Source organism: Schistocerca piceifrons, chromosome 3 (genome assembly GCF_021461385.2).
Source record: "Schistocerca piceifrons isolate TAMUIC-IGC-003096 chromosome 3, iqSchPice1.1, whole genome shotgun sequence".
Taxonomy (NCBI): Eukaryota; Metazoa; Arthropoda; class Insecta; order Orthoptera; family Acrididae; genus Schistocerca; species Schistocerca piceifrons.
In genome coordinates this window covers 650,735,976-650,759,648 of record NC_060140.1, presented here as the reverse complement: position 1 = coordinate 650,759,648, position 23,673 = coordinate 650,735,976, and the positions used below count along the sequence as shown (strand labels likewise).

General features: G+C 43.0%; 1 protein-coding gene across 1 annotated transcript in view; it reads left to right on the top strand.

The window, feature by feature from the left end:
• Positions 1-23,673, top strand: part of LOC124788943 (glutamate receptor ionotropic, NMDA 2B-like) — a 441,442-nt gene that overhangs the window by 30,861 nt on the left and 386,908 nt on the right. Inside the window, exon 3 of the mRNA XM_047256229.1 lies at positions 12,556-12,782. Within this exon, the coding sequence (XP_047112185.1) occupies positions 12,556-12,782 (227 nt within the window). The remainder of the gene's footprint in view (positions 1-12,555; positions 12,783-23,673) is intronic.

Below are 23,673 nucleotides of genomic sequence, written 5' to 3'. Positions count from 1 at the left end.
TCTAGCAGTAGATTCCTCGTTAGACTGTTTTAATTCCTGTTTTAGTTCCTGTTTCAATCTAGCAGTAGATTCCTCGTTAGACTGTTTTAATCTAGCCATAGATTCTTCGTTAGACTGTTTTAATCTAGCCATAGATTCTTCGTTAGACTGTTTTAATCTAGCAGTAGATTCTTCGTTAGACTGTTTTAATTCCTGTTTTAGTTCCTCTTTTAATCTAGCAGTAGATTCCTCGTTAGATTGTCTTAATTCCTGTTTCAATCTAGCAGTAGATTCCTCGTTAGCCTGTTTTAATTCCTCTTTTAATCTAGCAGTAGATTCTTCGTTAGATTGTTTCAATTTAGCGATCGCCCTAAAAAGGGATCTCATACTCCTATCGGACATAGATTGCTCTTCGTCTGACATTTCACTTCCCGACATTATTGTAAGATATTAACTATTTACACACGCAAACTTGTAATCAACAATCCTGTAAAAGCACACTTCCTATGTACAACACTCCACTTCCAACTTGAAACAAACTCACCGGACACTAATATTGTAATTTGTAGTTCTCGATGATCAGTGTGCTGCTATGGGCTGCAGATGTAACAGCCGTCGATGCAGCCGCTGAGATGCTGCGACCCCGCTTCCGCAACCGGCCGGACGCTGAGTCGAACACCGGAAACGTCGCTGGCTGCAACCACGCCCGGCACCGCCGTAGACAGGCGAAGCCCTCAGCAACACCTCTAATACCAGCCGGAGGAACGCCCCGCAGCTGACGTACTGGGCCTATTAGTTTAGGGAGAAAAAAGGTTGTCGGGGTTTGCAGCGTTCAGCTGCTGCCCAACAGATGCGACTTCTCGTGGAACAACCGCGTGACCGTACTGCTTGGCTGCACTCCGTCAGATGCCCACACCCGCGAAGTCGCCGCTGGCTGGTGAAGGCTCCACGAAAACTCGCGTTGACTTCCGAAGGACTCTTGATGCTTTGTTTCGTACCTGTGTGCCTTAGTTGCACACAAGTCCTGTTTCTAAGGTCGCCACGGTGTGGTGTAACGACGCGTATTTGGGTTTTCGTTTGAATATATGACCATGTGCAGACTTCGTCTCCTACGTCAGTTACACTCACTTCAAAAAATTATTTATATTCTTTTTAAATTGTCATAGAATGGTTCTTGAACGAAACTGTAAAACATCAGTTGAGTCGTGTGCAGAGAATTACATCACTTGGGCCAATTGGTTTTCGTAACTTTTTCCAATTTAAAGTTCGTTTGTTTCTCCTCAGAAAATTATATCGACACACGTTATCTTGATCTAATCGATATCAGAATCACACATTAAATAAACTTTTTAGATTCAAAGTTTCGGCCAACGCTGTCTGAATCAATAATCTTGTCAAATATATTATTAATCCGTTCACATAACTCTTCATAAATAAATCTTCAAGACACGTGTTTCACCTTTAGTAACATACACTATTTTATTAGCTTCCTACACATACAGATGTGAACTTGAGCGTTGACAGACAGTGACTAACATCTCAATAAGATTAAGCTCATTATGATGTCATTGTTGTACAAAAAGAGTATAAAAATTCATTTTTAATTTTTTTAGAAACACGACGCAACAACTCGGTTCCAGGATCTTCTGTTGCTCCTTGGCTGTCGACCCGCGACGTATAGCGGCCAGCAATTTCCTCTCTGGTCGCGGCAACGAAGATGCTGTCCCCGTTCGTTGCGCCGATCTCTCCGTACATGAAACACATAAAAAAAATACAAAACTTTTAGATAATTCACATCTATTATAAATAATAAGAAAACACATAAGCAAAACTAAATTAAACTTATAGTCACCTGCAAACTGGGCTGACTTTGGTGGATAGGTGACGCTTAATTTCGTCCCACTACACTCTGAGCACCTAGCAGCGACTCCTCGGTTTTTTACTGCACGCGCCCGGCTCTCTTAACCATCAAAGAACCTCCTACTCAGAGATATTATACACGTTCTACCTTGGGGTTGGCAACTAGCGACTTCGTTTTGACTCACTTTCACGATTCGTATATATTCTTAAAAAGTTCCGTAACTTTCACAGTGGGTGACAATTGACGCAGAGAGATGTGCATATATTCCGCCTCTGGGGAGGGAGTGTCGTGAGGGAGGTGGGGGCTGTGCGGGGCGCTGGAGCTGGTGGCGACAGCAAGGGTATCATGTCACCGTCTACTGCCAACATTGCCAGATCCAGGGTAACATGGCGATCTCTTGAGTCACGGGATAGGGACAGGATAAAGGAGAAGAGAGACTTGACCTTTCACCTATGGAGGCCACGCCGAATTCGTGCATGCGCTGCGAGAGAACATCAGAGCGATGCAGCACCGCTTGGAGAGAGTCCCGCACCTCACGCGGAAGTAAAAAGACAGTAAGCGCTGTTATGATGGAAACCATGTGGGAGCCCTCTAACAGAGATTTCGATTTTGCAATTGACGAGCAAAGGACACGAGCTGTAACCTTGTGAAACCGAACAAAGAACGTGTTAAACTATGCATCTCTCTCTCTTCTACCATCTTTCACGGTCATTCATATGTAAAACTATGGAGGTTTGAACGTTTGCTCAACAATGATTTTAAGTTAAAGATTCTCCGCCAGCGACATTCAGATATTACCAAACTCTCTGTTTATGCTTTTTATAATAGATAATGTAGACATTAACCGAGATGTCTTGTTGATTTTGTACTGTTGGAAATTGACAAACCGCATGTCACACAAGTGACAGATCATCATCCGTGTTCACTCTGTTAGCTACAAACAAATGTCTTTGCCATAAAACGGAGCTGTATTAAGATACACGTGGCAAAGACCTGGAGGTGAAACTGATGTTGCTATTGCGTTTTTTGCTCATTGCAACATCAGTTTCACCCCCAGGTCTTTGCCACGTGTATCTTAATACAGCTCCGTTTTATGGCAAAGACAGTTGTTTGTAGCTAACAGAGTGAACACGGATGATGATCTGTCACTTGTGTGACATGCGGTTCTACAGATCCTCCTAAACCAATGATCGATTTCAACCAGTCTCGCTATACGTATCACTTACTGTACGCAAATAACAACTACATGGTTACGAACCACTAAGCTGCCAAAGGGGGCATCGAAGCTCACATTGAGCAAATAGCAGTCTATATTCGTCCAGTATTTGAGAATGAGAGCCCTTAGTGACTTAAAACAAGTTTTACATGATTCCAAACCTTTACAAACCTTTCCTCGCTGACATCCGCCATAAAATGATGGAAGGAATAACTTTATCGATAACTACTTATTCGTTCTCCATGCAGTAAAACTGCCGCATCAGGCATGAAATTTCAGTTTTACAGCTAACTCCCTGCATAATAGATTTTGTAGACAGTATCCACAAATATCACTGAATTTAAATGCAAAATATATGATTATAACAAACAGGCCAGGAAAAATGACGTTTGAACACAGAGAGGTATGGAAAATTGGCATTATGTTTTATTACATATTTACTGTTAACTGTATTCACAACACAAATATGCCGCTGAATGTGTCCACAAATCTGTATCATTGTCAGACATGTAGTTCAGATTTGACGGCATAGACAGTGAGTTACAAGAAAACGAAACTGCAGGGTGAAATTCGGTAGAGATAGAGCTGAAATATGTGTACAAATACAAAACAGGCCGGACTGTCAGAAACAGTTCTACCACGTTGCCTTTTCCCAAACGTACCATACAATGGAGTGAAGGTTTCATAATGTAACGTGAAAAGCTTCTTTTACACTATTAATTTATTTATAAACACTGACCGCTGCACACACAGTCGACTAACATCAGGTCCATGCCAATACTGTTTTCTTCCCACTTCGTCACCACTTTTTGCTTTCCTGGAAAACTTATTAGTATCCCGTCATGCTGGCCGGAGTGGCCGTGAGGTTCTAGGCGCTACAGTCTGGAGCCGCGTGACCGCTACGGTCGCAGGTTCGAATCCTGCCTCGGGCATGGATGTGTGTGATGTCCTTAGGTTAGTTAGGTTTAAGTAGTTCTAGGGGACTGATGACCACAGCAGTTAAGTGCTATAGTGCTCAGAGCCATTTGAACCATATCCCCTCATACTGACTGAGGTAAGCGCACAATGATGGCAGTAAGTTAATGGCAACTATCGCGGAGTTTTCGTGGCGGCTCTCATAACTATAAATGAAGAAAACATAGCGTGAGAGAGTATTGCTAAATGAGAGATTTTTGGTATTGTCTATTTTTTTTATATTTCTGATAAACCCCTACTCTGTGGAATCCAAGAAATCTTTCAGTACGTAGAGTGTATTGCTTAACAGGTACTTTTAAATTCTCCTGTAAAATATGTATTGAAATCTGTTCAATTTCCTTACACAGTTCACTGAAAAATTTCATCTCTTGACGGAAAATGATCTATTGAGCTTTAAGTGTGTTCTTTCTTGGTAAGGTAAGTCTTCTTCGTGTTTTACAGAGCTGCTTGTGCATTAACAGTGAAAGTTATTTTTAACGCACATAACCGACAGGTAAGTGTATTCCCATAGTTTTGATAAAATATTCAACGTTTAATTGGCTTTTTACAATGATTACGATTTCTTAATATTATAGTTAAGGGTCTTCCTCTAGCTTGAAAACTATATTCATGTTTTGCGCATTTGTTCCCCTGAAAACGATTACATTCTTCGGGTGTACATTCAAATAGTGTGTAAATAAAAAGGCACTGACTACTACACACTGACGTTCGTATTCCAACTACCTAACATGCTGATCATATTCTGTTTGCTTATAGCTTTGTTTTTCACATCAATTAATTACGCTGCATGACTAGAAATACGAAAAATAAGAAATAGAAGTTTAGCATTCCTGTGCATCACCACAGGTTGAGCGAAAGAAAATTGTCTGATCTGTTTCATCAAAGCTTAGAAGACTTCCAAATTCCCTCAATGGAGTGTCTTGTCTTCTACCAGAATTTCCCCGCCGTATTATAATGAAATGAAATGATCATGTGGCATTATAGTACAGCAGACCTCGTCTGGGGTAGTTCGGCCGTCTGTTGCAAGGCTCCTTCTTTGACGCCACTTCAGCAACTATCGAGTCGGTGAAGGTGAGATTCAATGATGAGGACACACAGACACCCAGATCTCGAGTGAGGGAAATTTCCGACTCAGCCGGGAGCGAACCCAGAACGCCAGCAGCTCTATTAACCACGAGATGATGATCCGCGTACATATGGTATAATTAGATGCACCCAGCATTGTTACCGACGATTAAGCAGTTATTTGTAAAGAAATGTTCAAGAAAACTCACTATCCACCTGTTTGCTCCATCACAAAAGTTCTCACTTGGGGGTGATGAGTGAACCAGCTGTGGCCCACCAAACCATGCACATCGAAATAATAATAATAATAACAATAATAATAATAATAACAACAATAATAATAATAATAATAATAATAATAACACGTTTTAGGCGGTGAGAAAAGCTAACAGAATAACTGTCGCCCACAACTAAACTTACACAATCCAAGTTCCCAACATTAATTTTCCTGAAATATCAGGACGCTCAAAGTAAGCGAAATCTACAAAAAAATTACAAATAATTCAATTCCAAACATAAAATCCAAGTCACTGTTCAAGAATCCCGATAGTATCACGACGCAATACACTTTCAAACTGCTAAATATTTTCATGCACCTATGAACCGCATGACGATGCAGATGGCAATTGGAAACCACTGCGTTAATGATACGTAACGTATATCCACAGGACATGTGGCCTGTAATTGAAAAAGGTCATAAAGATCTCTCCATTGGCAAAAGATTCCCGAATAGTCCGCCATTGGGTCTCCGGAAGGGGACTGGCAAGGGGGATTTGACCATGAGAAAAAGCCTGAGTAACCAACGAATGGAAAACGTTCTACTAGTGGGGCGTAGAATGTCAGAAGTTTGAAATGGTAGGGAAGCTAGAAAATTCGAAAAGGGAAATGCAAAGGCTCAATCTAGATATAGTAGTAGTCAGTTAAGTGAAGTTGAAAGAAGACAAGGATTTCTGAACAGATGTGTATAGGGTAACATCAACAGCACCAAAAAATGGTATAACAGGAATGGGATTCTTTATGAATAAGAAGGTACGGCAGAGAGCGTGTTACTGTGAACGGTTCAGAGATAGGTTGTTCTTGTCAGAGTCGACAGCAAACCAACACCGACAACGATAGTCCAGGTATACATGCCGACGTCGCAGTCTGAAGATGAAGAGGTAGAACATGTATATGAGGACCATGAAAGAGTAATACAGTACTTAAAGGGAGATGCAAATCTAGTTGTCATGGGAAACTGGAATACACTTATTGGGGAAGGAGTAGAATAAAAGATTGCAGGACAATATGGGCTGGCGACAAGAATGAGAGAGGAGAAAGGTTAATTGAGCTGTGTAATAAATTTCAGCTAGTAATAGCGAATACTTTGTTCAAGAATCACAAGAGCAGGAGGTACACTTGGAAACGGCAGGTGATACGGGAAGATTTCAGTTACATTGCATCATAGTCAGACAGAGATTCCGGAATCAGATACTGGATTGTAAAGCATAACCACGAGCAGATATAGACTCAGATCACAATGTAGTAGTGATGAAGAGTAGGCTGAAGTTAAAAAGATTAGTTAGAAAAAATCAATACACAAAGAAGTGGGATACAGAAGTACTAAGGAATGACGAGATACGCTAGAAGTTCTCTAAGGCTATACATACAGCAATAAGAAATACCTCAGTAGGCAGTACATTTGAAGAAGAATGTACAACTCTAAAAAAGGCAGTTACAGAAGTTAGAAGGGAAACATTGGTTAAAAGAAGATAACAGCCAATAAACCACGAGTAACAGAAGAAATACTTCATTTGATCGATCAAAGTAGTAAGTACAAAAACGTTCAGGGATTTTTATGGAACACAGAAATACAAGTCACTGAGGAATGAAATAAACAAGAGCGCAGGGAAACTAAGACGAAATAGCTGCACCCAAAATGTGAAGAAACCGAAAAAGAAATTATTGTTGAAAGGACTAAATCACCATATAGAAAAGCCAGAACAACCTTCGGCGAAATTAAAACCAAGGGTGATAACATTAAGGGTGCGAAGAGGGTTCCACTATTAAATGGAGAGAAGAGAACGGATATGTGGAAGAAGTACATTGAAGGCCTCTATGAGGGGGTAATTTGTGTGATATAATACAGGAAGAAAGGAGTCGATTTAGAAGAGATAGGAAATCTAGTATTGGAATCAGAATTTAAGAGAGCTTTGGAAAATGGCTGGCTCTGAGCACTATGGGACTCAACTGCTGAGGTCATTAGTCCCCTAGAACTTAGAACTAGTTAAACCTAACTAACCTAAGGACATCACAAACATCCATGCCCGAGGCAGGATTCGAACCTGCGACCGTAGCGGTCTTGCGGTTCCAGACTGCAGCGCCTTTAACCGCACGGCCACTTCTGCCGGCTGAGCTTTGGAGGACTTAAGATTAAATAAGGCAGAAAGGATGGATAAAATTGCACCAGAATTTCTAAAATCATTGGGCGAAGTGGCAAAAGAAACACTATTTACGGTGGTGTGTAGTCTGATGACATACCATCTGACTTTCGCAAAAATATCATCCACACAGTTCCGAAGACTGCAAGTGATTTCGAGTGCGAGAATTGTCGCAGATTCAGCTTAACACTTGTGAGGGCACCAGCATCCAAGTCGCTGACAAGAATAATACACAGAAGAATAGAAAAGAAAATTCGGGATGTATCAAATGACGATCAGTTTGGCTTTAGGAAAGGAAAAGGCAACACTGAAGCAACTATGACATTGCGATTAGTAATGGAAGCAAGACTAAAGAAAAATCAAGAAACAGGATTTGTCGACCTGGAAAAAGCGTTCGACAATGTAAAATTGTTCAAAATGTTCGAAATTTTGAGAAACATAGGGGTACGCTGTAGGGAGAGACGGGTAATGCACAATATGTACAAGAGCCAAGAGGTAATAATAACACGGTACGACCAAGAATGCAGTGTTCGGAGTAAAAAGGGTGTAAGATAGGGCTGTAGTTCTTCGCCCCTACTGTTCAATCTGTACATCGAAGAAGAAATAATAGAAATGAAAGAAAGTTCCAGGAGTGGGATTAAAATTCAAAGTGAAGGGATATCAATGATACGATTCACTGATGACATTTCTACCCTGAGTGAAAAGAAGAATTACATGATGTTCTGAATGGAATGAACAGTCCAATGAGTACAGAATATGGATTGACAGTAAATCGAAGAAAGACGAAACTTAAAATCGGATCGCTAGTAATGAAATACAGGAAGTTAAAGAATTCTGGTGCCTTCTCAGCAAAATAACCAATAACAGGCGGGGCAAGTAGGACATCTACAGCAGATCAACACTGGCAAAAAGGGTATTCTGGCCAAAAGAACTCTACTAGTATCGAACATAGGCCTTCATTTGATGAAGAAATTTCTGACCACGTATGTTTTTAGCACAGCACTGTATGGTAGAGAAACATGGAACAGATAAGAATCGATGCATTTGAAATGTGGTGCTACAGACGAATGTTGAAAATTAGGTGGACTGATAAGGTAAGGAATGAGGAGGTTTTGCGCAGAATCTGAAAGGATAGGAATATGTGGAAAATACTGTGAAGGAGAAGGCACAGGTGGATAGGACATCTGTTAAGACATCAGAGAATGACTTCCATGGTACTAGAGGGAGCGGTAGAGGACAGAAGCTGTAGAGGAAGACAAATTGGAATACATCCAGCAAATAATTATGTTCGTAGATTGCTCTGAGATGAAGGGATTGGCACAGAAAAGGATTTCGTGGTGGGCAGAATCAAACCAATCAGACTACTGATGACTCAAAAAAAATTACATTGTTACGGAGTTTATGATGATTTTTATCCTACAGAAATGTTTGTGCTGTGCTAGATTTATGTAAGTAGTTATTTCATTTGTCAAAACAGTTAAAAAAGGTCCAATAAGTTGTGAAATGCTAACCACTGTGAAGATCGAAACTGTTTTATTTGCAACAGTGAGCTTCACCTTTCAGCTTTTTCTCTACATAGTCGTCGTTCCGACTTAGATATCTGTCGTAACATTGTACGAACTTTCCAATACTCTCGACACAGAAGACAACCGCCTGTACTTTCCGCCAATTCTCTACGCTTGTCCGTAGCTCGTTCGTCTGTGCCAGAATGTTGTCATCAAAGCCAGCGGTTCGTGTGAGCAGAGGTGAAACTCAGGGGAAGCCAGTTATGGGCTGTGTTGTGAGTGATCAAATACAAAACGGTGCAGCAGCATCTTCATTGCTCCCGCAGAGTCCAGCCGAAAATTGTCATGAAGAAGGAAACGCGTGGAAGCTGTGTTATGTGGGCTGCATGACATCAGGCGAAATCTTCTACCAGACCCTCATACCTGGAGATAGATACAATTTATCTAGGCATGTTTACTTGCTCACTGTGCTCTCCGAACTGGAAAGAGCGACGTGACGTGATCGACGGGTGTACTAGAGATATTGCCCAACACATTTGTCCAAAGCTTCATCGTATTTGCACAATGGTTTCCATTTCGCACCCGATCGGACCATACTTACTCAACATCCCTCGTATAACTATTTCATTCATTATGTTGAATCATATTATGTAGGTGATATTCAACCACAACAGCATTTTCACAAAAACGATTCAGTTCAAAAGTCAAAGAGTAAACAGCATTTTCTGAAAGTAATTATTGTCCCACATTTGGCGTTAAATTCTCCAAATTAATAAATATCATGTGATACACACTTTAAAAGTAGCCTATTATTAATTCTGAGTATATTTCAATTCTAAATTTCTTCCAAATACGTTCAGCCGTTTCAGGGTGAAGGAATAACAGACATACAAACAAACTTTGACATCTATACACAGAAGAGCGAAAGAAACTGATACACCTGCCTAAAGTCTTGTAGGGCACAAGCTAGCACGCGGTAGTGCCGCAACATGACGTGGCATGGACTCGAGTAATGTCTGAAATAGTGCTAGAGGCAACTGATACCATGAGTCCTGCAGGACAATGCTTAAATCGGGAAGAGTACGAGAAGGTGATCTCTTCTGGACAGCACTTTGCAAGGCATCCCAGATATGCTCAATTTTGTTCATCTCTGGCAATTTTGGTGGCCAGCGGAAGTGTTTAAACTCAGAATAGTGTTCCGGGAGCCACTCTGTAGCAATTCTGGACGTATGGGGTATACAGTTGTCCTGCTGGATTTGCCCAAGTCCGTCGAAACAGACAATGGACATGAATGGACGCAGGTGATCAGAGAGGATGCTTAAGTACGTGTCACCCGTCAGAGTCGTATCTACATGTATCAGGGTCCCATATCACTCCAACTCACGCGCTCCACCCCATTACAGAGCCTTCACCAGCTTGAATAGTCCCCTGCTGACATGCAAGGTCCGCTGATTCATGAGGTTGTCCCCATACCCGCACACGTCCATCCTCTCGATACAATCTGAAACGACTCTCCGACCTCGCAACATGTTTCCAGTCATCGACAGACTATTGCCGGTGTTGATGGGAACGGGCAAGGTGTAAAGCTTTGTGTCGTACAGTCATCAAGCGTACACGAGTGGGTCTTCGGTTCCGAAAGCCCATATCGACGATGTTTCGTTGAATCGTTCGGAGGCTGACACGTGTTGATGGCCCAACGTTGAAATCTGCAGCAGTTTGCGGAAGGACTGCACTTCTAACACGTTGAACGATTGTCTTCAGTCGTCGTTGGTCCAGTTCTTGCCGGATCTTTTTCCGCCCGCAGCGATGTAGGAGATTTGACGTATTACCGGATTCCAGATATTCACCGTACACTCGTGAAATGGTCGTACGGGAAAATCCCTTCATCGCTACCTCGGAGGTGCTGTGTCACATCGCTCGTGCGCCGACTATAACGCCCCGTTCAAACTCACTTAAAATTGATGACCTGCCATTGTAGTACCAGTAGCCGATCTAAGAACTGCGCCAGACACTTGTTGTCTTATGTAGGCGTTACCTACCGCAGTGCCATATATTTCCTGTTTACATATCTCTGTACTTGAATACACATGTTATAGCAGTTTCTTTGGCGCTTCAGTGTAATATACACTGATGACCCAAAATATTTTGATCACCTGCTTAATAGCTTGTTTGTCCACATTTGGAACGAAACACATCACTAATTTAGCAAAACAGGGGTCCAATAGTTTATAGGTAGGCTTTTGAGGGTATATTGTATTAGATGTCCACGCACAGGTTGTGTAACGCGAGTACATAACGGGACGCTGATCTGCGTACGCGGTGATAGCACCCAACATCGACCCAGACGGGTTCCACAGGCGAATTTGGTCGCCGAGACACCAACGTGAGTACACTATAATACTCCTTAAACCACTGTAGCACGGTTCTGGCTCGGAGACACGGACAATCACACTGCCGACAATCCGATGCAGGTGGTTCGCAGCTGCCAGCGTTTCTTCGATTTCCACTGCAGGTCCCATGTAAGTGTAGGATAATGTCTCCCATAGTACAATACTGCTCTCACCAGTCTGCATCCTTGGCACGCTGCCCATTTCTAGCCGCAGTTCACCTCGATGACGGTGTTTGTGGAGATGACTAGCGACATAGTGTAGCAAAGATGTGATTCACCTAAAGAGCCGACACGTTTCCACTGATTGACGGTCGAATCCGATGGCCCCGTGGCCACCGTAGTCGTAATTGACGATGTCTTTGGGTCAACACGTGAACACGTAGGAGTGTTCTGCTGCGGAGTTTCGTATTCAATAAGTACAAATAAGATGAAGAGTTTGCTCCAAAACACTTGTGCGTGCACCAGCATTGTGCTCTTTCATCAAAGATGCCACAGATCACCATCTATCCTACTTTACAAGGGAGTGGACTCACCGAACCCCACGTTCTGTCAATAGTCGTGGACGTCCAACCATTTAGCGCCTAGTGGTACTTTCATTGTCCTTCTAACTCTTTCCGTAGATGCTTACGACAGTAGCACGTGAACATTCGACCAGCTTCGCTGTTTTCGTGATATTCCTTCACAAGCTCTGCGTAATACTAATCTACCCTATATCAAAGTCGCTTATCGCAACGTATTTCCCCATTTGCAACTCTAAATCTTCACTGGAGCGATCCGCCGTCCGTGTCTGCTCAATTTACATACTTTTGCTACCGCGTCACGTGCCTGCAACACCACCAGGTGACATCCAACGTCGCGGTGGGCAGTGGTCTTAATGTTTGGCTCTTCAATGTTTATGGGATAACTTCGATATACCACCATTTTTTCGGTGGCACTCGTTGTCAGCCTCAAATCTAGCACACCGCCCTCATTGTCAGAGTCATTTAAATAATTAAAATTTTATATTCTCTACTCATAGTGTAGACGAATGACTTCTCTTTGACTTTGCATCTGTTAGACACTTTTAATGCTGGCTGTGTGCTTGGTGCGCTCACTCGCACATATGCAAGCTATGAGGCGGTCAGCTGCACGTGGCCCTCCTTCCGCAGGTTCAACATCCTGAACACGATTCTGGTGACGAAGCCGGGCGACCTGCAGGAGCTGGTGAACTCAGAGTCGCGCGTCATGCTGCTCTACTCGACGCGCGAGGAGGCGGTGCACATCCTGAAGGCTGCGCGCGACCTCAAGATCACAGGCGAGAACTACGTCTGGGTGGTCACGCAGAGCGTCATCGAGAACCGCGAGACGCCCTCGCACTTCCCCGTCGGCATGCTGGGTAAGTCGGCACGCGGGCCCTGGCGCCAGCGCTTCCTGCCGCCATCGACAGACGTCGTCCGGCCAAAACAGTATTTGCCTTCTGATAAACAGGTACTGGATAAAGGGTACAAGCTGAAGCAATAAGTTAAGATTTGTGCCACAACTGGGACTTGAACTCAGGCCTCCCGCATACTAAGCTGGTGTGCTAATCACTACACCACCGTAACACTGTGGCTACCACAGCTGCATGGACTGCTGTTGTCCATCGCCCCAATAACACAAAATTCAGTACACACCCAAGAAGGGGAAAATGAGCTGAAGGTGTGACCAGAAGTTTCTGTTAGGGAGGGCATTGCACTATGTTAGTCTGCGCAGGTGTGGTAGCCATAAGATTATAGTGGTGTAGTGGCTAGTGAATCTGCCTAGTAAGTAGCAGACCAGGACTCAAGTACTGATTGTAGCACAAATTTTGTTTCATTGCTTCAACTTCTGTCATCGAAGATAACGTTGAGACTCATATGTCTCCAATAAAATGTAATTCCATCAGATCAATAGGTACTAGATACTTCAAATGCTCAGGAAGGTAAAATTAAAGTCCAAGGAAAGATGGATAATGTCCAATACGTCAACAAACGACATATATTCGTTGTTCGAGTGCGCAGTGATTGTCACTAGTTAATATAATTTTCCATTCCCATAAATACCCCTTATTTCTTTTCCAAAAAGGACTTTACAACTTTGAAAATTAAAACAGATGTATTCACATGACTTACAGATCCAATTTTGGAGTCTTTTTTAGCAAAGGAACACGAGAGTTTCTTTTTACATTATATCTAAACACATTTAATCCGACTTCCATTGGTAATGTGGCACACATCCCATCTCAAATCGATTTCATAACAAGTTTTCTGCAAGCTGTTTAATTACGGCATAGATTCTTGCTCTGATATCTGCTAGAGACTCCAATATGAGAAGAACAAACAGGGAATTCTTTATGAAACGCCACAAGCAAAAAATCAAGAAGTGTCAGATCCATTGAACGTCGGGCCATGCAATCGGCACTCCTCGACTCAATCCACTTACTTCAGAAGCGGTTATGGAGGAAGTAGCAGACGCTGGTGTGTTAGCATATATATTTTGTGTGCCTCATTGGAATTAAAAGGTTTTTCAGACTATATTCTGATTTCTCTCGGAAACAAAATGTGCAGTAGACTTCGCACTTGCTCGATGCATAAATACTTTCCAATTTGGGCTGCCACTACATGTCCAAAGACTTGTCATGGATTGTCATCGCTCCAATTCCTACAGTTGTGTTCATTTACTTTACCACTTAAGTGTAAAGTCAACTCATCAGTAAAAGAAATGTTTCCAGTGAAATCTCAGACTTCATCCTAACGAAATAATATTTCTCCACGGAAGTCCTAGGGAACAATCCCATCAGGGTCTTTTAGTTCTCGCATTATTGTTGATTTGAAGGGCTTGTGATGTAATTGTTTTCATACCACACGCCAAACAGACACATGAAAGACACCAGCTCGTGAGAACCACGCCGAGTTGCTTTTGTCGATCTGTCAACGAAATTTTGCCTCACTTTCTCTGCAATGTCATCGGGCACATGCGCTCGATCTGAAGATATGTTCTAGCTTATACAGTTTCCCAAGCTGCAACATGGTTGCGAATCGAACAGTGATCCAGAAAGTGTAGAAAAAGCCTTTTTTTATTTCCGTCTATGATCATAAAATGCTGGTCCTCTGAGGACAAATTTACTATCAAATTTCAACGAAACACATTTGCCCCTTACAAATTATAGACCTAGTGTGAGGATCTTCTACGTACTTTGTATGAAATCAAGTTTCACAGCTGTTGCAGCGAGCAGTCCCAGAACAGTGTGGCAACCGTCGTTGCTACAATTGTCGCTGGCGCTTGTGGTGGCGTGGTTCGGTACTAGCGTAATATGTGAGTAAAAACATAATCTCCTACAAAATATACCAATACCAGATTGGTAAGTCATATGAATAAGTTTATATACTAGGGTCTGAATGAGTGAGCAGAGTGGAGAACTGGTGAGGCCCAGTGACAGACTGATGGTCGACAGAAACGCTTTATTAATCTTCAGTTATACTGTCTGTGGTTCCCATACGAGCTAGCCACTCCCTACTCTGGCACGGCAGGCTGGCTATGGGCAGCAGAAAGCTGGCTTCCGCCCCAGTGGGACACAACTCGCGTTGGCACCCTGTGTTGCTGACTTCAGGCAGGGCAATCGCTGGCGATCCATCAGTAGGCCAACGCCCTGACGTCAGTGGTGCGTTGCTTCTTCTCACAACATCTGCCCTCTGCTATTTGAAAGCATGCACCCCGGCAATTCTTGAAACTCTAACAATTGTTCTTCCACCTGCGCCCTCTCTGTTCAACTCATATGCCTAACCTTCCTACGCAATGCAGTCTAAGTGACACCTTTTGCATTTTCATACCTCACTCCCTCTGTGCAACAATTTTCCTCTTCCGGAACTTATACCTGTGTGACTAACGTTCCCTTTAACAGCTAGCCCTCCTCAGCGCCAAAATTATCGACATTAATGAGCATTGCCTTGCATCCAACCTTTTCCTGACCACGCACAATACTGCGTCTCACTAAATAACATGCCGCATCACAACCCTCGAGCATTTCGATGGTAAGTCAGGCTTCACACTCACACACAGCGATTTATCGGTGTCACTCGAAGTACAGTCGTCCAAATTAAGTGTTAATGTCGTTATTCGCCGTTTAACTGTATTGTCTAGTATGACAGACGCTCTTCGTGACGCATCAACACTGACGACATGGCAGTGTGTCTTACGACTAATTCCACCACACGTCGTTGTAGATCAGTTAAGACATGATGCTGATGCAGAAAATCATGCCATAGCCCTCGCTTACATGAGACACACTGCCTGAACTTTGTTCTCTCCAATTGGAAATTCACCTTTAACGACCCCAATGGCCACATATCATTATCCTCCACCCTACGAAAATTAAAACGCGATCTGTCCCATTGTCTCCTACCCACCAAATCTCTCAAGGCCACTTATACATGCGCCCCCGTGTCCAAGAGTAACAAATATCTTTTCCCATCCACTACGTCTACTGTGGCATATTTCGCCGCTGCATTCGTATTTCCTGCGTTTGTTTTTATTGCGAACACATTCTGGTGGATCTGGGATACTCTTTTGAGTTTAACGAGTGCTTGTTACCATCCAGACCACTTCTATTGTTGTTCACATAATACTGCTGATGATCAATTACAACGCTATTGTTCTGTGGCTGACGGCAATGTCCCGTACACCCACAATTAAAGCATTTTATATTTCCTGCAAAGGCCCTTGGTCTATCCGTTACCCATGTTACAATACCAGTTTCTTCAAATTCTATTATTAGGTGCCCCAGGTCACACCCTCCTCGACATTTACGGGGCTACACTCCTCAGGAGAGCATTGAGTGCCCTTTGTTCATCTTCCTGTAACAACACCTTCTACGCCTCATCGTTTTCGTTAATTCTTATGTGCGCACATTAAGTTTCCTAATCGTGTCTGCAAAATTTTCTATGTCTTCAGTAGGCCTCTTAATAATCACACTTCAGCGCTCACTGTTTGCTACAGTTGTTGTCCGCCAACTTCCTGTGTTAACCGATGACAAGAGATCCTCCATATGTAGCACACCCTCAGACTAGCTACCGGAAAAGGCAATAACAAGGTTTGCAATGGCTGCGTCTACCACTACAATGTGTTTTTAATGATCCCAACTCCTCGTTCTTCGCTGCCAGTTCATTATTTGCAAATGTATTTCCCACACGAACCGTGGTACTTCATTAGGTAACGACTGCACAATGTCCAGATCAGTGACACCTTAGTCTCTGATTCCCCCACTACCCTTACTCATATTTTATAAACTCAACAATAGCAAACCCACAGTAACAAGAACAGAACACTTCTTAATCGATAACACTACAAAACACATTTCTTACATCTAATTATCAGCCACCCGTATTCCCTGCATTGTCTTGTCATATGGCCAAAATGATGACATGCAAAACAAACAACTGCCAGTATTCGGCAAAAGAGGCAGAATTCTCAAGTAAATTACACTGTGCACCTCACATGGATTCTAACCACTGGTCCCTACAATTATCCCTGCATTGGGAAACATTCATTGGTTCTTCCGGCTTCACAGAAGTAACTCTGCCGTTGTGATGCCTTAATTCTCGACTGCATGATTGGCATCAGGACACAAACAAGAATTTCACTCGCCCCACAAAGAAGGTTCTGTAGGCTGCAGTTTGGACGTCACGCAGTGGAGGATAGTAGGCCCTTCGCAGTCCACTGGCAGCGAGAACAACTCTCCTGACAACGCTCTCTAGGGCACACTTTATTAGTCTTCAGTTACAAATGTCATCGTTGTCATTGTGCGGCAGATACACCCCACTTCGGCACGGTGAGCTGGCAACGGTCATTGGACGGCTGGCTTTCACCCCCCACAGGTGGGAGTGAGTGAATGAGTGTCATTAATAAGTTTCTCCTCACTGTGTAACAACAATTTTAGACATTTTATCCAAAGTTTTTTTTAATTTGTGTAAGGGCGCTGATAACCTCGGCGATGAAGTCCCGTAAGCTCCAAACACACACACACACACACACACACACACACACACACACACTCCTCTCTCTCTCTCTCTCTCTCTCTCTCTCTCTCTCTCACTCACTCCACCCAAGCAGAACGGAATTCTCGTAGGCTCCCAGCATTGCTGACATTTATTGATATGCCACTTGCATCGATAGATACGTAGTCAGTGAATACCTAATTGCGTTGTAGGGCTAGTGAAATTGGGTGGAACTGTGGTGGTCTAGAGATGGGTAGCCAACCTTTCCATAGGCAACGCTCACTTTGTATCTCTATTAGTAGTAAAATTTTCTAGCATTCCACAAGGTCCAAAGTAAGAGTGATTTATAAAATAGTGAAGTAACTTTACTGTATAAAATTTATAAAGCAGAGTTACATCATGTTAAAGCCTGTTGCAATAATTACTTAACCAAATACTTTATGTCGAACTTTCGATAACTTAGAAAGAATAAATAGCTATAAAATAACTTACTGTACCTAAATCCATCTTTTAATTTACACTTTGCAAACATTAAGCACGAAATCTAAAGAAATTACATTTAACTAATTAAGTTTTTAAGGACATTCCTAGGGCCACTGCTGCAAAACTAAGTACTCCATATCTGGCTCCATTTTTGTAAGGAATGAAGGTCTCCTGTTTCGAAAATATTGGAGCGGTTTCTTTCCCGTCGTATTATGACTACCAGCTTTAAAGCCTGATTTCACAAAATGTGAGGTAGGGAAAGTTATGAATAAACGAATATAATTTTCCAATCCTTAGATACAAGACAGGCATATACGCCTTCAGTTTCAAAATATCTTCATATCGTTTTTCCTCATACGATTTACGTTGATTGCTTACTGAATCTGGTAATATTTTCTGGACTCCGATTATCTTGTACAGATGGTAAATCAGGAAAGTAATAAAAGTATCTCTTCATTAGATTATAAAGAAGTAGTTAGTCAATAAGCAGTAACACAGTACGTTTGCAACATATAAGAGTCTTATTAGCTCCTTGAAGCTGCAAGTCGGCATCATTAAGACTTTTGAATTTTTTTTCCAAATAAAAGGCATCATTGCTAGTGTTTATAGCCTCTGACACAGATTTATCTCATTATCACCATCATATAACACTACTCAACGGGGCAAGTGCATACCTTTTGGCAGTCGCCAAACTACTGTGCGCAAGAGCAATCTGTTAAAATGTCAAAAACCACTTCATTCCATAGTGACGGATTGGTACAGCAATCTTATATAAGTTTATTGTAAAAAAAAAAACAGTCATAGGTTGCAGATTTGTAATTTATTTATCACACGTTTCGCTCGGGTACGGTTTCATCAGATAATCTGAAAGTACTCAGAGAGGACAAAGTTATAAATAGTTGTATATTCCATACCATCAAGACGATTTAACAGCACAAATTCAGAAAGCAGATGAAGAAAAAATCTTTGGTACGTTAAAATTAATGTCATGAGCACATGTCACGTAAAAGTTAATGTCAACAGCATGTGTCACATCGAAAGGAACACTGGAACGAAGGATAATAGAAATCAAGAATAAATAAATGTTATTTGGGCAACGGGAAGACAGAACAAACACTTCGTATAAAATATAAGAAACATGGAATTGCCTTAGGTACGACGACAAAAGCAGTCATAGGAGTAGAAAATACGATCACGCGTACGTAAAATACGTGGCCTCCATACAAGGTGGTGTCGCCGCTCCTTCGACTCTAGTAGATGACATAAATAACGCAGATGTAGCTGCGTGGACTAGGACGTTAGTTAGGACAGAAGGAAGTAGACGGCACTGTACAGCGTGGCGTGGTAGACATAGTAAACGATTAAGGTTGAACGGACAAAAAGAACATAATATAACTAGCGACCATCATAAGACCGGTACATTAAACATACGAAACACACGAATGTACTAAACCTAAATAAAATTAATAAGTTGTCTAAAAAGAAGTAGTAAATGCCGGGACACTTACAATAATACTGGGGTATGGAATAAAAAAACAAATAGAGAGAGGGTGTAGTCAAGTTGTATACGAGGGAAAGTAATAAATCGCTAAAATAAAGCGAAGGAGAAGTTCAAGGAACGTAAGGACATCCGAAAGAACTGGATCGGGCGATGGTAATAATTAGTCTCGGCAAGATGGAGAACAACAGGTGTAATTTTCTAAATATACTTAAAATAAATAAAAAATATTAAATATAGCTTTACATTTTAGTGTAGGCACTTAAAAGTGACCTTGATAATCATAAAGGTAGATATTTAAGGCTGTTGAAGCAGAAAAAGTGAAATAGGAAGAACTAAAACTTATTAAAAATCGACAACATCTGATCATAATATGACTGATATTTACTTTTTTCAAGTACGCGTGTTTGGTAGTTTCGGTGTCTTCTAAGAGATTAAGCCGCCTCCTCTTTGGAGCGTTGTGTAGGACCTCGAGGCTAGAAAGCATGGGTGGCGAGTCGCTACTATCAGTGAGGTGTTCGACGAAGTTTGATCCAACTTTTACCTATCACTTTTTATATAGCAAGTGCTCTTGATATTCAGCTTAAAGGTACTGCCCGTCTGTCATATGCATGCATCCTGTCAGCCCGAACATTTAAGTTCACAAACGCCGGAGGCTGTTTATTTGTCTTTATCAGGGCTTCATTAGGAAGGTAGCGGTACTGAATGTTATTACTAGTCGTAAAAAGCTATTTTTATGTTGCGACCCAGAAAATCCTTGCTGTATAGTAGTATAAGCTGCTTAAAAAAGAATGTTGTTTTCAGTTTACAATATGACAATGGAAATGCAGGAATAGCTGTTTCCTCATGCTGGAATGTCTTTTGCCTGTATAGACTGTCAACAATAAGGGGACTATAGTCGTTGTTGAAAGCAATAAACATCAATCAAAATATCCACGGGTGTACTGCCGGTCTACAGTGTCCAACGGGCACAATATTTCGGCGATCAAACATGTCGCCATCATCAGGTGAACTGACGGACTGAGCTCCTGTGAACGTGCCGGTACGGAGATCCGTACGCTATGGCTGATCAGGGGAAACTGGGTTCGATCGCGGTGGCGGCCGATTTAAGTACCCTCCGCCCGCGGCGCACTCCCTCCGCCGTCCGCGCCCCGCGCCACCGGTCGCGCGGTGGAACAGATTGCGACGGCGTCTGAGATGACATCGGTGTGATGGCTCTGTAAAGAGAGGGCGGCCATTTGTGATCTGAGGGAGCGCTCTGAAATTGTTGTCTTACCGGCTGACAAAGGCAATGCTAAAGTTCTGGTCTCCCATAAGGACTACAACGATAAGATGCAGAGCCTGCCAAATGACGATTCCTACCGGAAGATCAGCGTTGACCCTACAAAGAAGGTGGAGAACAAGACGAGGTCGCTTCTCAAGCACGCAGATTTACCGGAAGGTGACGCTAAGAAATTGTTACCCCAAGGTCCGGTATCGCCTAGAGTATATGGACTCCCGAAGATTCACAAAGAGAGGGTACCATTACGCCCCATTGTCAGCAACATCAGGGCACCGACATATTTGTTGGCCAAATACCTGACGGGAATATTAAGTCCTTATGTGGGTAAACGCCCTCATCACATCCGTAATTCCGTGGATTTTGTTAAACGCCTTGACAGGTTCAGGTTGGATGAGTCAGATATCACGGTGAGTTTTGACGTCGTTTCCTTATTTACGAGGGTACCCCTGCGAGAGTCACTAGAATTGAATACTCATAAGTTTGACGAGAATACCACTGAACTTTTTAGGCATGTCTTGACTGCCACGTATTTTCTTTTTAATGGAGAATACTACGAACAAACGGAGGGGGTCGCCGTGGGTAGCCCACTCTCACCGGTGGTAGCGAATTTGTACATGGAGAACTTCGAGGAGGAAGCCCTGTCGTCATCCGAGTGGAAACCTACTAGCTTTTTGCGTTACATGGATGACACGTTCGTCATCTGGCCACGCGGTATGGATAAACTCCTTGACTTTCTCACACATCTAAACTCCATACACCTCAACATCAAATTCACTATGGAGACTGAAACGGAGGGTAAATTACCTTTCCTTGACGTCTTGGTCAAGAGAAGGGCTGACGGCACCCTAGGTCATGGGGTGTATCGGAAGACAACGCACACTGATCTGTATTTGCACGCAGACAGCTGCCACCACCCTTCACAGAGGAATAGGGTACTTAAAACTCTAGTACATAGGGCGCGCACTATCTCTGACGCAGAGAGTCTACCCCAGAAATTGGAACATCTGAGAACTGTATTTCGAAAAAATGGGTACTCAGACTGGCAGATTCAACGTGCTCTACGCCCAACAACTACAGCACAACCTATGGAGATGGATGAAATCACGAGGGAGGAGATAGGCACTGCGTTTATTCCATATACAGGCGCACTCTCGGGGAAAATCGCCCGCATTTTGAAGAAACACCGGGTCGGAACTGTGTTTTGTCCTCCGAATAAAACTCGTGCACTGGTGGGGAGCGCCAAAGATGACCCCGGTTTGAGGAAGGCCGGCGTGTACCAGATTCCGTGTCAATGTGGCAAGTCGTATATTGGTCAGACGATCCGAGCAAGTCGGCGCTCGCTGAACATTGTTTGTCGGAATATCATGCTATAGAGTATGAACGCACGAGGATTCTGGTACAGACGTCGAGATACTGGGACAGCGTTGTTAGAGAGGCCATCGAAATTCGCACCAATGACGACCTCATAAACCGTGACTGTGGCTATAATCTTCGCAAGGCTTGGGAGCCAGCGTTTGGGTTAATCAAGAGTAAATCGAGCAAACGTATAGTTGTGATGACCACGGCGGACAGAGCCATCACACCGACGTTATCTCAGACGCCGTCGTAATCTGATCCACCGCGCGACCGTGGCGCGGGGCGCGGACTGCGGAGGGAGTGCACCGCGGGCGGAGGGTATTTAAATCGGCCGCCACCGCGACCGAACCCAGTTCCCCCTGAGCAGCCATAGCGTACGGATCTCCGTACCGGCACGTTCACAGGAGCTCAGTCCGTCAGTTCACCTGATGATGGCGACATGTATGATCGCCGAAATATTGTGCCCGTTGGACACTGTAGACCGGCAGTACACCCGTGGATATTTTGATTGTCAAATACGCCGGGAGAAACTCAAGAATCACAATGAACATCAAGTTTCCAGGTTCCTTTGTAACAGATTCGTCGATTCGTCATTTATGGGAGTCTCGGTAATCCGAATTATCATGGATCTGAAGTAAATGGTTTTTCTATTTCTGATGGTGGCATGAAGTGGTATGTATAATTGAATCACTAGTTGTGGGCCTACATTAAATATCGAAACCTACAATGTTATCATTAAGACCAAAGTTTAAATCCAAATAATTGGGATTACCGCTGCCATTCATCACCTCATAAGTGAAAATTATGTAATCATGCAAGCCATTAAACTCTGAAAGCAATAAATAGATGTCACAAACTGGTTCACCGAAAACCATTGTTATGTCATCTACGTATCGTCTGTAAAATAGCACTTTGCTGGAAATACGGTAGCCTCGGGTTAGGTACTCGTTCTCTAAATATTTGACGAATACGTCATACAGGAACCCAGCAAGGCCCAGAGCGAGACCATCTGACCGACAATAAAGTTTATTGGCTACGAAGTCTTTCGCGACGTATTTCTTGAGTAAAAATCTCTCGGTGTACATGTCGCGTCAAATCAGCATAAATCTCCAAGCTTTCGACCACTACCTCCATGGTCGTCGTCAGGGCTAAAACTGACTGTCGTGAACTAGCGAGGTTCCCACTTTTATATGCAAAGGACGGCTTCTGATTGGCTGGAATACGTCAGCGATATGGCGCGTAGCGAAGTGGTGCCCTCTACTTCCATAGATGTAGTTGCTATCCCGCGTTGCTTGCAGCGCCATCCCTTGAATCAGGAGGTAAAGTGCGAGAAGTTTTTCTCTGCGATTTTTCTTTATCCAGTGCACTCTTCCAAGTGTTGCTAAGTGCATAGCCGTTGTCTCATTTCTCCTCAGAAATTTTGAAGTTGTTCCGGCATACCTTGACGACCACTTATTTTTTATACAGTGGAAATTATTATGAAATGGCGGATGGAACAGCCATGGGTTCGCCACTGTCACCACCAATAGCGAATTTTTTCATGGAGGACTTCGAAGAACGAGCCCTGAGCAGTGCTCACCTCCGCCCATCATGCTTCTACAGAAACGTCGACGATACTTTTTTAATCTGGCCACACGGCAGCGACACGCTGCAGCAG